This window comes from Canis lupus, chromosome 9 (genome assembly GCF_003254725.2).
Source record: "Canis lupus dingo isolate Sandy chromosome 9, ASM325472v2, whole genome shotgun sequence".
Taxonomy (NCBI): domain Eukaryota; kingdom Metazoa; phylum Chordata; class Mammalia; order Carnivora; family Canidae; genus Canis; species Canis lupus.
Window position 1 is genome coordinate 61,210,022 of NC_064251.1, and position 14,681 is coordinate 61,224,702.

General features: G+C 45.0%; 2 protein-coding genes across 5 annotated transcripts in view; both read left to right on the forward strand.

Annotated features, from left to right (window-relative positions):
• RC3H2 (ring finger and CCCH-type domains 2) overlaps window positions 1-927 on the forward strand; it is a 61,319-nt gene extending 60,392 nt beyond the window's left edge. For both annotated transcript variants that reach the window (XM_025475043.3, XM_025475044.3), the window contains exon 21: window positions 752-927. In XM_025475043.3, coding sequence (XP_025330828.1) covers window positions 752-825 — 74 coding nt within the window. In that variant the 3' untranslated portion in view covers window positions 826-927. The remainder of the gene's footprint in view (window positions 1-751) is intronic.
• Window positions 928-3,286: 2,359 nt separating this feature from the next.
• PDCL (phosducin like) lies at window positions 3,287-14,431 on the forward strand. 3 transcript variants are annotated; one of them, XM_025475047.3, is made up of 4 exons: window positions 3,287-3,795; window positions 5,870-6,046; window positions 9,260-9,441; window positions 11,791-14,431. In XM_025475047.3, the coding sequence occupies exons 2-4, from the start codon at window positions 5,875-5,877 to the stop codon at window positions 12,340-12,342; spliced, it is 906 nt and encodes a 301-aa protein (XP_025330832.3). In that variant the 5' UTR covers window positions 3,287-3,795; window positions 5,870-5,874; the 3' UTR covers window positions 12,343-14,431. The 3 variants fall into 3 exon arrangements, with proteins under 3 accessions (XP_025330832.3, XP_048970434.1, XP_025330834.3); XM_049114477.1 differs by lacking the exon at window positions 3,287-3,795 and adding an exon at window positions 3,822-3,951; XM_025475049.3 differs by lacking the exon at window positions 3,287-3,795 and adding an exon at window positions 4,796-5,373.
• The last annotated feature ends 250 nt before the right edge of the window (window positions 14,432-14,681 follow it).

A 14,681-nucleotide genomic window follows, 5' to 3' on the forward strand; every position in this document is an offset into this window, starting at 1 on the left:
AAAAAGCCTCCTTCCCACTCCGAACTCACCTCTATCCCTCAAAGATAACCATTCTATTTCTTACAAATCCTTCAGTGCTTGTCTTTATGCAAATATAAGCAAATAACATTATTTATATTTTTTATGCAAAAGGTAAGAAACTAATACATAATGTTCTCCATCTTGCTTTTTTTTTTTTTTTTTTTAAACTAAATACTATGTTCATGCAAGTGTATCAATAGGATGAACTTCCAGCTGTGGAATTGTTGAGCTAACAGTATGTATTTTTGCATTATTGACTAATATTTCTCATTTATAAGAGTTGTATCAATTTACATCTCACCAGCTATGCGTTCCCCACAGCCTTACTGTTACCAAACTTTCTGATTTTTAACAATCTGAACGGTGGAAAATGATATTTGAGAGGATTTTTTTTTTGGAGATGAGAAAAAAAAATTTGTAGTTAATATTACCTGTAGTTGTCCCTTCTGCCCCTCCCTGCTTCAGGGAGATGAGTTGAGCATATTAGCACGCTGTAGAAAGCAAGCTTGAATATGCAGGAGAGAGAGAGAGGACGACATTGCAGGCAGAGTCCTTTACCAGGCTGGAGGAGCAGGATCCAGTGCATCAGTGATTCTTAATTGATACAGATGCAGGAGTTGGTATATTTTGAGGGACACAAGTGCAAGTCTCTTTTGATTGCTTTTACTTGTTTTGCTTTGTTTGTTTGTTTTGAGGAGTCTTCAGCTCCCAAACTGCTTCTGTTTTTCAGGCAAAATAAGAACCAAGGTCAAAACTGAGCCAAGGAGAGGGGAGAGCATTGAAGATTTGAGAAAAGAGATGTGAATTGTTCCTCTTAGCAAATGAAGGTAACCTGCTCAGGGAAACAAGGATCTTTGAGCAGCACCGAGGATTACAGCCTTCGATGTAAAGTGAAAATTTAAAAAAGTAAATAAATAAATTGTATTTATTTATTTATTTGAGAGAGAGAAAGTGAGAGTGAGAGAGCAGAAGCAGGGAGAGCTGCAGAGGGAGAAGCATGCTCCCTGCTGAGCAGGGAGCTCAACAAGGGGCTGGATCCCAGGACTCCCAGATCATGACCTGAGCGGAAGGCAGATGCTTTACTGAGCCACCCAGGTGCTCCTAAAGTGAATTTTGAAGGACAAAGTACCACCAGGGATGAAGAAGATCCCTGCCTCAGGGAGATGTCAGAAAAACAAAATTAAAAGCAAAGCATTCATTTAACAGATATTTACGGAGACTCATGCAGAGGCTCTATTGCTGGGTGCTAGCTTGTCATTTAAAGCGGATCACAGGCATCCATCCGCCAGTTGGCTGGCTTTTCAGAAATCTGATTAAGGTACGACTATTCACTCTGCAAACAAAAATGCATACAGTCACCATAGGATCTCCATGGATGAACTGTTCTTAAATTTGGGGAAGGGAGCTCTCACTCTTGATAGCCTGAACAAACAGCTTCTTAGGAAGATGGGCACATATACCAATTTGCAGACAATTTTAGGTGGTTGAAGAACCACAAGCTGAGAATCTCTCCTTTAAATTAGGAGCCCCATTTTAGAGGGTATTGTTTTAGGATATTTTTAATGATTCAATTTGGACAAAGCTTTCTATGAATCACTTTATGTCTGTATTTGACACCTTAATAAGGACTCAGAATCTGAAATCATTTTTTTTATTGGAGATCAATTTGCCAACATATAGCATAACACCCAGTGCCCGTCACCCAGTCATCCCCACCTCCCTTTCCACCACCCCTTGTTCGTTTCCCAGAGTTAGGAGTCTCTCATGTTCTGTCTCCCTTTCTGATATTTCCCACTCATTTTTTTCTCCTTTCCCCTTTATTCCCTTTCACTATTTTTTATATTCCCCAAATGAATGAGACCATATGTTTGTCCTTTTCCGATTGACTTACTTCACTCAGCATAATACCCTCCAGTTCCATCCACGTCGAAGCAAATGGTGGGTATTTGTCGTTTCTAATGGCTGAGGAATATTCCATTGTATACATAGACCACATCTTCTTTATCCATTCATCTTTCGATGGACACCGAGGCTCCTTCCACAGTTTGGCTATCGTGGCCATTGCTGCTAGAAACATCGGGGTGCAGGTGTCCCGGCGTTTCATTGCATCTGAATCTTTGGGGTAAATCCCCAACAGTGCAATTGCTGGGTCATAGGGCAGCTGGATCTATTTTTAACTCTTTGAGGAACCTCCACACAGTTTTCCAGAGTGGCTGCACCAGGTCACATTCCCACCAACAGTGCAGGAGGGTTCCCCTTTCTCCGCATCCTCTCCAACATTTGTGGTTTCCTGCCTTGTTAATGTTCCCCATTCTCATTGGTGTGACGTGGGATCTCATTGTGCTTTGGATTTGTATTTCCCTGATGGCCAGTGATGCGGAGCATTTTCTCATGTGCATGTTGGCCATGTCTATGTCTTCCTCTGTGAGATTTCTGTTCATGTCTTTTGCCCATAATTGGATTGTTTGTTTCTTTGGTGTTGAGTTTAATAAGTTCTTTATAGATCTTGGAAACTAGCCCTTTATCTGATACGTCATTTGCAAATATCTTCTCCCATTCTGTAGGTTGTCTTTTTTTTTTTTTTAAGATTTTATTTATTTATTCATAGAGATACAGAGAGAGAGAGAGAGAGAGAGAGAGAGGCAGAGACACAGGCAGAGGGAGAAGCAGGCTCTATGCAGGGAGCCTGACGTGGGACTTGATCCCAGGCCTCCAGGATCATGCCCTGGGCTGTAGGCGGCTCTAAACCGCTGCGCCACCGGGGCTGCCCGTGTAGGTTGTCTTTGAGTTTTGTTGACTGTATCCTTTGCTGTGCAAAAGCTTCTTATCTTGATGAAGTCCCAATAGAAACCATTTTTTTTTTTTTAAGTTGCAAAGTTGGGGATCCCTGTTTGGCTCAGCGGTTTGGCGCCTGCCTTTGGCCCAGGGCGTGATCCTGGAGTCCTGGGATCGAATCCCATATTGGGCTCCCTGCATGGAGCCTGCTTCTCCCTCTGCCTCTCTCTCTCTCTATCTGTGTCTCTCATGAATAAATAAATAAAATCTTAAAAAAAAAAAAGTTGCATAAGTAGCTTAGAGTTCCCCTACATTCTTCACCCAGAGTTGCCCAGTTAACGTCTTACACATGACCATAGTGCAATGATCAGAACTGCTGATACACAAGTTTTGCTAATAGACTTCATTTTGTCAGTTGTCCCGTCCATATCTTTTTCTGTTTCAGGATCCAATTCAGAAATTCACAATGTTGTCATGAACGTGCCTTTTTTTCTTTTTTTTTTTTTTTTTAATGCAAGGTCTGTGTGTTTGGGGGCAAAATATTTAACGTCTCTGAGTCTATCCTAAGAGCCGCGATGTGATTCAGATCGAATAAAAAACACACGTGGAATGGTTCCAGAAGCTTCAAAGATCACTAAACAAACTTCTCTTACTATTGACAACGAAACACGTGCGGCGTCGCTTTTCCTTTAAATGGACACAAAGCCGACTGAAGCGTACTACTGTCCTCGAGGTGGTTTGTCCCAAAGTAGGACCCGTAGCGTCTCCCTCAGCCGCCGGAAGAGGCTCGCCCTAATTGGGCAGCGTGCGTCCGCCCGGCCGCAGGGGCGCAGCCTCATTGGCCCGCACAGTCGGGACCGCGGCGGCTTTTCTTAGCGCTCGAGGCGCCGATACACTCACTTCTCTTCGTCCACCGGAGTGTGCTCCCTTCCTTCCGAAGTCCCTGGAGCCGCCAGCCCGAAGGATCCGGACTGCGCTAGGCCGGGTAACTGCCCTGAGGTCCGTCGGGAAGAAGCGGCGGGCATGGGCTACGGGCGGAGGTGGTGGAATACGGCTGGGAGGCGATGTCTGCGCGCCCCCTTGACCCCCACGGCGGCCGCGATCACCCCGCCCCGTTGCCTCCGCTGGCCCCGCCTCCATCAGGTTCCCCCCAAGGTTCGGCGCGCCCCTCCGCCGCCCTTCCGCGGCCCCGCCCTCTCCGCCCCTCCACGACCCCGCCTCCTTCGCGAGCCCTTCCGCTTCTCCCGCTCCTCCGACTCCGCCCCCTGGAGGCCCCGCCCTCTCTGCCGGCCCCGCCCTCTCCGCCGCCCCCCCCCCGCCTCCTTCGCGAGCCCTTCCGCTTCTCCCGCCCCTCCGACTCCTCCCCTTGGAGGCCCCGCCCTCTCCGCAGGCCCCGCCCTCTCCGCACCTCCACGACCCCGCCCTTCCGCTTCTCCCGCCCCTCCGACTCCTCCCCTTGGAGGCCCCGCCCTCTCCGCAGGCCCCGCCCTCTCCGCACCTCCACGACCCGCCCTTCCGCTTCTCCCGCCCCTCCGACTCCTCCCCTTGGAGGCCCCGCCCTCCCGTAGGCCCCCGCCCTCCCCGTAGGCCCCGCCCTCTCCGCCCCTCCACGACCCCGCCTCCTTCGCGAGCCCTTCCGCTTCTCCCGCTCCTCCGACTCCGCCCCCTGGAGGCCCCGCCCTCTCTGCCGGCCCCGCCCTCTCCACCGCCCCCCCCCCCGCCTCCTTCGCGAGCCCTTCCGCTTCTCCCGCCCCTCCGACTCCTCCCCTTGGAGGCCCCGCCCTCTCCGCAGGCCCCGCCCTCCCCATAGGCCCCGCCCTCCCCGTAGGCCCCGCCCTCTCCGCCGCCCCCCCCCCCGCCTCCTTCGCGAGCCCTTCCGCTTCTCCCGCCCCTCCGACTCCTCCCCTTGGAGGCCCCGCCCTCCCCGCAGGCCCCGCCCTCCCCGCAGGCCCCGCCCTCTCCCCCGCCCCCTCCTCCCCGAGGCTCTCCACCGGTCCGCCCTAGCCGCTTCCTCCCCGGAGGCCCCGCCCTCATCGAGCACGCCCCTGCTCTGCCTCCCTGACCTGCACCGTCTGGGCCCCTTCATGCCTCTCTAAGCTTGTTCTGGCCTCCCGCGGTCCCCCACAACTCCCCTGTACCTGCATGTTCTTTCCATCAACCCTGCTTCTCCCGCACCGACCCAGCCTTCTCCCCGCATGTGCTTAGTGAATAGTGCGGCGGCCGGATGGTGGTGGACCTCGGAGGTCCCTGCTTTCGAGAGGCCCTCGCCCCATGAGAGAGCCAGTAGTAAGGAGTTTAGAGGCCTGGTGATAAGTGTTTAATGAAGGAAGCATAGTATTGCGATGCTAAGAGGCGGGACTAGAGTTGTCCCCCCCTTGCTGGAAGGGCAGGCTGGCCTTTTCCCCAAGTGCCGTTGGCTTCTGCTGATGCGGAATCTTGGCCCCAACCACTGTCCCTTAAATTCTTGGGAATTAGTAAAATCTTGTCATGGGCCCTTTTAACCAAAGTTGGTAGTGACTCCCACAGCTCATGGGTCCACCACAGTGTGCTCTGCAGGAAGTTGGAGGCAAGAGACAGGTGAGTGATTGACTTAGTGATTCAGCATCATATTCTTGATGCTGCTTTTTGGACTTTTTCCTGAAGATAATACCCAATTTTTAATTACCCCGCAGTCTTAGTTGATAGGAAAACCTAAAAGTATGTGTAGGTAAAACCTCCAGTCAGTAAGCAGATTCCTCCAAGCCAGCACACCAGGACAGGGGAGACGGTGACTCACACCTCCAGTCTCTCAGAGTCTGGTACTCTGGGGTCTGATCCCAGCTCCACCATTTGCTGTAAAGCTTGGCAAAAAAACTTCCCTTATCTGAGCTTCAGTTTTACCTTCCACAAAAAGAGCATGATTAACCCTGCCACTCAGGTTACGATACGGATTTGCTGAGATCCTGCTTATGAAAAAAAATCACTTTTAGGGTCTTGTAAATAGTGGAAGCTCAGCATAAGTGAGCCCTCAGTCTTCCAATTCATATCTGTCTGATTCACACCAACAAAGAGCCTGATATGTTGCCTCTCTCAGGCACCATGACGACCCTGGATGATAAGTTGCTGGGGGAGAAGCTGCAATACTATTACAGCAGCAGTGAGGATGAGGACAGCGACCATGAAGACAAGGATGGGGGCAGGGGTGCGCTGGCTGGCACTTCGATGCCAGCAGATGCTGAGTTGGCAGGCGAAGGCATCTCAGTCAACACAGGTACTGGAAACCCCTGGGCTCTGGGATCAGGTTTAACAGATGTACATGAAATATGTATCAGAAGTCTCCGATCACTTCTCTTTAATTCCACTCTCACTTCCAGAGTTAGCCTCGTGTCATCATTTTCCTGTGTGTGCATCAGCCATTTCAGTGCACAGTGCAGATGTGTATACACAGCATACACAGACTATGAACACGCACAGAGTGCACGTAGACAGAATTGCTTTGGAATTAGCTTCTCGAATTAATGTTGTTTGATATCACATAAGTCATAGGTATGCATATATTGATAGTATAAACTCCTTGAAATGGCATATTTATACTTTTACATTTTAATATTTCCAAATTGTGGCAATTGAGGTGGCACTGTTTTATATGTAGCCAGCAGTATGGTTTTCCCCATACACTTGCCCCATACACTTGCCCTCCTAACTGTGTTCTCAGAATTTGTGATCTCTGCTGTCCTGAGGGATGACAAAAGGTAACTGATTGTAGTTTTAGTTTCTATCTTTTCAAGAGGGATGTTGAGCCTCTCTAAGAGAGATTTTCATACCCTTTCTTCATTTTTAAAATTTGGTGGCCTTTTTTTTTTTTTTAAGGGACCTTTATAAATAAGGAGATGCATCTGTTTTTACCAATTATGTTGTCTTTAGATTTTATCTTTTCCTGGCAGAAGATTTTTATTTTATGTACCTGAAAGCATTATTTTATAGTTTCTTATTTTTGTTTCTTACTGAAAAGGTCATTCTTCACTCTAGGATTATAAAAAGATTCTCCCATGCTTTTTCTTAGTATGATTATGATTTCTTTTTCTTTTTTTTATACATTTAAATATTGATTCATCTGGAATTCATTTTGGTGCAAGGTATGTGGTAGGGCTTCACATTTTTTTTTTTTAAACCCAGAGACTTCGGGGTCCCTGGGTGGCTCAGGGTTTGGCACCTGCCTTTGGCCAAGGGCGCAATCCTGGAGACCCTGGATCGAGTACCGTGTTGGGCTCCCGGCATGGAGCCTGCTTCTCCCTCCTCCTGTGTCTCTGCCTCTCTCTCTCTATATATATCTCTATCATGAATAAATAAATAAATAAATCTTTAAAAAAAATAAAAATAAACGCAGAGGCTTCAAAGTATAAATGTTTTGTTTTGTTTTGTTTTAAATATTTTATTTATTTATTTATTCATGAGAGACACACACAGAGAGGCAGAGACATAGGCAGAGGGAGAAGCAGGCTACATGCAGGAAGCCTGATATGGGACTTGATCCCACATCTCAAGTGGGACTCCAGGATCATGCCCCGAGCCAAAGGCAGATGTTCAACAGTTGAGTCACCCAGGCGTCCCGTAGGGCTTCACTTTTGTCTTCTCCATATTGCCACCCAGTGGTTTCAACACCATTTAGTAAACTATCTTTTTTCTGTTGCTTTGAAATATCAGTTTTATTATGTACTGAATTGCTGTCTATGTTTGTGTTTTTAGGTGCACTTTGTAGTCTCTTGCATTGATTTGTCTTTTTTTACAGTGCTATATCACACTGTTTTTATTTTTTAAATTTTTTTATTTTTTAAAGATTTTTTAATTTATTCATGAGAAACACAGAGAGAGAGAGAGAGAGAGAGAGAGGCAGAGACACAGGCAGAGGGAGAAGCAGGCTCCATGCAAGGAGCCTGACGTGGGACTCGATCCAGGTCTCCAGGATCACACCCTGGGCTGCAGGTGGTGCTAAACCGCTGCGCCACCGGGGCTGCCCTATCACACTGTTTTTAATTATTGTGTTACAGGTTTCAGTATCTGATGGGGCTGGATCCCCCTCAGTATTCTTCTATGATGTCATTTTCCCAACTTTTTTTTTTTTTTTTAATAGGCTCTATGCCTAGCATGGGGGCTAGAACTCAACAACCCTAATATCAAGAGTCACATGCTCTACTGACTGAGCTAGCCAGGTGCCCTTCAACTTTTACTTTCTTACTTTTCCAAAACAAATTTAGGAGTGTGCACACATGGGAATGCATTAAATATATAGATTATATAGATTAATTTAGTGATAATTGGCACCCTTGTGAAGTTGGGTCTTCCTGGTCAGGAATATGGTATTGCTTTTCCACTAACGCAGATCTTTCTTTGTGTTTTTAAGTAGAATTTTAAAGTTTTCTTCATATAGATTTTTATATTTTTTTCTGTGGTAACAAGTCACCTCCAAACCTCAGTGGCTTGTGACAGTAAAGATGTGTTTCTCAGATGTGTTACATGCTGCAGGCCCTGCTTCTGCATCATATAGCCTGTCATTCTAACAACAGGATTGAAGGAGCAGCCCCTGACTGGGACTTGCCTTTTCATGACCAAGTATAGCAGCAAGGAAACATGTAATGGCTCATAAATCTTTTGCTCAGAATCCATTGGTCAAAGCAAGTCACATGGCCAAATCCAATATCAATGGGCTGGGGATGCTACACTCATCCCATGAAAGGTCCTACAAATCACATGGCAGTGGGCAAGGATGTATAGCATGGAGGCAGAGAGGCTTGGGGGTAACTCGAATAACAGAGCAACCTGCCACAATCTTGTTATAAAAATCCAGATAATACAAAATGTATTAATGTAGAAAGAAAAAAGTGTAAGTTCCATCTCACTAGTCCCCTTAGATCCCACTACCTAGAGGCAGTCTCTGTTAACTGTTCGCATGTCCTTCTAGTCCTTTTTCTACGAATGTACAAAGGTACATGTGCATAAATAAATATCTGTCAGTATTTATATACTCACATGCATTTCCTTTTCTAAAAATGGGATGATCCTACCATGATATTGTTCTGTATTTTGCTCTTTTTTCTTTTTTTGACCTAAGATATTTGAACATCCTTTTTTTTTTTTGGACCCCCCCCCCCACCCGCTCCCATGAGGGAGGAGCAAACCTCCCTACCTTTGAACATCTTTCATGGCAAGAAACCTATAGTTACTTCATTCTTTCCACAAGTTCTCTTATTTTCCTTTGAGTAGATGAATCATAATTTATTTAGTGCACTTCCTGATGCTGGGCCCTAGCTTGTCCATTTAATTATGGCAAGCCATGCCACAGTGGACGTCACTGTGTGGAGACCACGCTCCTTTGTGTGAGCATCACCGTGCAGTCGATGCAGCAAGCTCTAGGCGGATATGAGCTGGTCCATGCTTCTTTACCCACTCTTCTTGGTCACCTCCTTCACATTCACCCCTATCTCAGGTCCAAAAGGGGTGATAAATGACTGGCGCCGCTTCAAACAGTTGGAGACAGAGCAAAGGGAGGAGCAGTGTCAGGAAATGGAAAGGCTGGTCAAGAAGCTGTCAATGACATGCAGGTCCCATCTGGATGAAGAGGAGGACCAACACAGGCAGAAGGACCTCCAGGAGAAGATCAGCGGGAAGGTAATTGGCAGCCCCCGGGATTTTCTTACAAGTGCTCCTGGCTGCTGGAATGGGGGTCAGAGATTCAAGAGGTGCAAGGTGTTTGATTTGGCCTCCAAGAAGCTGTGCCATGTGGGGCCATGGGGTGGGGAGCGGTAGAGTTGTGTCATAACTCAGACACACTGGGGTTTGAACCTCAGGCTGCCACTGGTCACTGGGGATGTGTCTTTCGTCGTGAGTTCAGTTTGTCACAGGTTTGGTGAGGTCAATATCTCTACTTGACAGTGCTCTCTGAGTACAAAGCCTAGTGCAGGTCCTGGCCCTTTGAAAGCGCTCAGTAAATGTGAGTTTTCTGTCCTTTATTGAAACCTTACTTTGGGTCAAAAATAGTCTTCTGAGGTTGGTGGCATTATCCCTGTTTTACTGATGATGAAATTGATGCTTTGAGATGAGAGGGGACTTGGCTCAAGACATGCAACTAGTAAATGCTGACAGGAAGCAGGATTCTCACCCAGATTTTTTTTTGCTCTTTCCGTGGTGCTGCTCTGTTTCACCTGAAGCCTATTCATGAGAATTAGTGTACAAGGCAACACAGTAGAAGCAAATGAACTCTCTGAAAGATGTTTGGAATTAGGACCCGACTCTCTTATTTTCCCTGTATCAAAAGGATCATCTATTCCCCCCACCCACCATCTATTCTGCCCTCTGAACATGAATGAATTTCTAGGAGTGCCTGAGATCATTTGGTTATGGCCCAAAGCGGCTCTTAGCTGGATATACAAGCCAGGATCAGGCAGCAGATAAGAGGATTAGGTGAGCAGCCATTTGTCTGGAGCAAGAGGAGGATTTGAGGGCATTAGACTTTCTGACCATAATGGGTCAGAAAGAGCCACTCTTGTAGGCTGAGATAGACTGGAGAGTTGGGAGCTCCAGGGAAGGATGGTGCTGGCCATCTGTGATGCAGAAATGTCCATCCTGATCTACTGTTGTCCCCCGGCCTCCACCCTCTAATCTGTGCCGTACAAGGCAGAGGGAAGCTTTGTTCCAGCCATAGTGTCTTGCTGCACCAGGTCAGGAGAAGGAAGATACTTTTTTTTTTTTTTTTTAAGATTTTATTTATTTATTCATGAGAGACAGAGAGAGAGAGGCAGAGACAGGCAGAGGGAGAAGAGAGAGAGAGAGAGAAAGAGAGAGAGAGAGAGAGAGAGAAAGGCAGAGACAGGCAGAGGGAGAAGCAGGCTCCATGCAGGGAGCCTGATGTGGGACTTGATCCCATGTCTCCAGGATCACAACCTGGGCTGAAGGCGGCGCTAAACCGCGGAGCCACCCGGGCTGCCCGGAAGATACTTTTGTAACATAAACTGGCTGCAGGGCAGTGTGCCCACTGCTCACAGGGCCTCCTTATACTGAGATTAGAGCAGATGAAGCAACACATCACATGAGCACACAGGGCAGTTGAGAGAAGCTGTCCCTGTCCTGTTAGATTGTGTGCCGTAGAATAGTGCTGGAAACCAGCTCAATGCCAGAAACAGGGAAGTGAAGCAAAATAGGGCAAACTGTGTAATCCTAAAAAAAATATTTAGAAACATGAGGAAATATTTAGATGCAATAATGCCAAGTGGCAAAAGCAGTGCAGCCTAACTGGTACACCCACAACTGCTGTTAAAAAAGCAAAAATGGGCAGCCCCGGTGGCGCAGCGGTTTAGTGCTGCCTTCAGCCCAGGGTGTGATCCTGGAGACCCGGGGTCGGGTCCCACGTCGGGCTCCCTGCATGGAGCCTGCTTCTCCCTCTGCCTGTGTCTCTGCCTCTCTCTCACTCTCTCTGAATAAATACATATTTCAAAAAAAAAAAAAAAAAGCAAAATGATTTCAGCATCTGACTGGTAATAAAAAGCAAAATACAGTTTCAGTTTATGTAATTGTTTTTTTGTGTATGTGTGGGGGTGCAGAGCAAGAATTGTATTGTTTTTGAAATTCCTTAATATCCTATTGTCTTTTTTTTTTTTTTTTACCAAAAATGAAACAGTGGATAAAAGAATTAATCCAATGACTATAAGAAACAAACTCATGAAGTGATGTTAACTGCCTTTTTGGATAGAAGGGCATTATAATGCAGTAGTTAGAAGACTGGGTTTTTAGAAAATCTAGTTTGAATTCTGGACTTGTACCTACGTGAAGTGATGCAAATAACCTCAAGTCTTCGAATCTCATTTGTAAAATGGGGGAAATAGAAGTTCCCTCCTGATGGGGTATCGTAAGATTTCCATGAGCTTTAATACATACAGAGCACTTAGCATGACACCTCACTTACATATTCATCACAGAGGCGGGTTTGTGTTTTTTTCTGCTCACTTGCTGGTCATCCTGCAGATGACTCTGAAGGAGTTTGCCGTGATGAATGAGGACCAAGATGACGAAGAGTTTCTCCAAAAGTATAGGAAGCAGAGAATGGAAGAGATGCGGCAGCAGCTTCATAAGGGGCCCCAGTTCAAGAAGGTTTTTGAGATCCCTAGTGGAGAAGGGTTTTTGGACATGATTGATAAAGAACAGAAAAGCACCCTCATCATGGTCCATATTTATGAGGATGGCATTCCGGGGACCGAAGCCATGAATGGCTGCATGATTTGCCTTGCTGCCGAGTACCCAGCTGTCAAATTTTGCCGAGTCAAGAGCTCAGTTATTGGGGCCAGCAGTCGCTTCACCAGGAATGCCCTTCCTGCCCTGCTGATCTACAAAGGTGGTGAATTGATTGGCAATTTTGTTCGTGTCACTGACCAGCTGGGGGAAGATTTCTTCGCTGTGGACCTTGAAGCTTTTCTACAGGAATTTGGATTGCTCCCAGAAAAGGAAGTCTTGGTGCTGACGTCCGTGCGTAACTCTGCCACCTGTCACAGTGAGGATAGCGATTTGGAAATAGATTGAACTGCCAGTCTAATTGCATAGATTTCTCATTGTTTGGGCTGGAAGACACATGTCTGGGTATTTATTTCTGTTCCTTCCTGTGTCATGTGGTTTTTCAGCTGTTCTTTGTAGTCCCTTTTATTATATGTAAAGGCAAGAAATTCTTAGATTAAATGGGAATGTTGCATCACCTTGTGGCTAGCAGTAAAGTGACTTAAAATTGTATAAACAGGAAGCCGGGCTTTTGAACTGTTTACTTAAGATTCTCTAGCATGACATCTCTGTTATTGTTTCTAGTCAATATTTACATAACATCCTAAAGACAGTGTCCTGGAAATTGTCTTCAGACCTCAGAGCTCTCTGCCAGGCCTGGGAGTATAATTCTGTAGTTAGTGTGTTATTTGCAACATAAATAGTGTGTCTCCTTCATCAAGATTATAAATTGTATTTACTTGTAATCAGATCCATAGTCCTGGAAGGCAGGACTAAATTTTTAAATTTTTACCTGAGACCGTTCTCCACCAGGGTCTTGTTTAAAGGTTCCAGACAATGTATGTTTGTCCCATCAAGAGGGCAGCTTGATGCTGGAGCCAGTGCCCTGCTCAAGCATTATTAAGTCTTGAAGAGGAGGAAAGATTGATGCTGCCTGCCCTCCTGATGCTGGAAGGCCAGCTTGATTTAAGAATCAGAGCTGATTTGAAGTTGGGAAGCCTTTTTTAAAGGAGGGTTTCTCAATAAGATACTCCTGCTCATTTTTTGTCTGTCTGTCTTTTATTTAACAATGTGACTTTTTGTTTTCATGTAGCTTTTTAAAAATCTTCCTCTCAATCTCTCCCTCCCTCTCTCTCTGTCTCTCTCTCTTTTTGCATATTAGAAAAGTAATATTTAACAGAGGAACATTTGCCAAACAACAGAAGTGAAAAGAAGAAAGAATAATATCTAATGTTGCCCAGAAGAAAACACTATTAATATTTTGGCATATTTCCCTCCATCGTATTTTCTTTGTAGACGTAGACATTTTGGTTGTTTGTAAACAAAACAATGGGATCATTCTGAACATACTGTTTTATAGTATGGTCAGCTATTATAGATCAAACTTTTTTTTCATGTTATTAAATAATCTGCAACACTGTAAAAATGGCCATCGACAGTCCACCATGTAGATAATGCTGAGTTACTTGGTGGTTATGTCTTAAAAAAAAAAACAATGACTTTTTACTACAAAAGTAATAGATGTCCATTGTAGAAAATGTAACACAAATTGTTAAGCTAAAAAGAGATTTTAAAAGTCCTATAATTAGGGATCCCTGGGTGGCGCAGCGGTTTGGCGCCTGCCTTTGGCCCAGGGCGCGATCCTGGAGACCCGGGATCGAATCCCACGTCGGGCTCCCGGTGCATGGAGCCTGCTTCTCCTTCTGCCTATGTCTCTGCCTCTCTCTCTCTCTCTCTCTCTCTCTCTCTGTGTGACTATCATAAATAAATAAAAATTAAAAAAAAAAAAAAAAAAAAAAAAATAAAAGTCCTATAATTAAAATAATAAATAAATAAAGTCCTGTAATTCCACCAACCAAAAATTATCCGCATTATCATTTTTACAGATATCCTTGTCTTTTCTATTTGTTTTTTTCTAGTCTTTTCAATTTGTATTCATATTTATAATAATGATTGTCATTTGATATTTTTAGCTTTTTTTTTTTTTTTTTTACTTAAAATGGTGTACATTCTAAGGTCAGGGAAAATGTAATGTGGAATTAAAAGATTAACTTTAAAATTCAGTTTTGCTTTTCCTGGTTATTCAGGAGTGGACTAATGTAGAAGGGTCTCAAAAATATCTGTCTTGAAGCTATTTCCTCACCTCTGCAACGGGAACAACACCTGCTTCACTTCTTCATCAGTAGGAAGAAAGTGCATGATTTTTCTGCTTTCAGACGCTCACTGTAGAAAGTGTAGAAGAAGCAGACAACTGTTGTCAATGTTCTTATTTCCCTCTTTTTTTCAGTATTTTTAATAACATTGAGAGCTTACTGGATTTCTATTTTATTTAATATAAATACTTTGACATGTTATAAAAATTCTAAATAAATAATTTTTAATGGCTTCAAATACCCCATCACGTGGATATACCATGATTTATTTAACCAGTTCCTTAATATTGGGTATTTATTTATTTATTGTTTTTTTGAAAGAGAGCACACATGTGTGAGTGGTGGGAGAAGTGGGGAGAGAGAGAGAGAGAGAGAGAGAGAATCTTTTTTTTTTTTTTTTTTTGAGAGAGAATCTTAAGAAGGCTCCATGCCCAGCACAGAGCCCAATGTGGGTCTGATCCAATGACCCTGAGATCATGACTTGAACTGAAACCA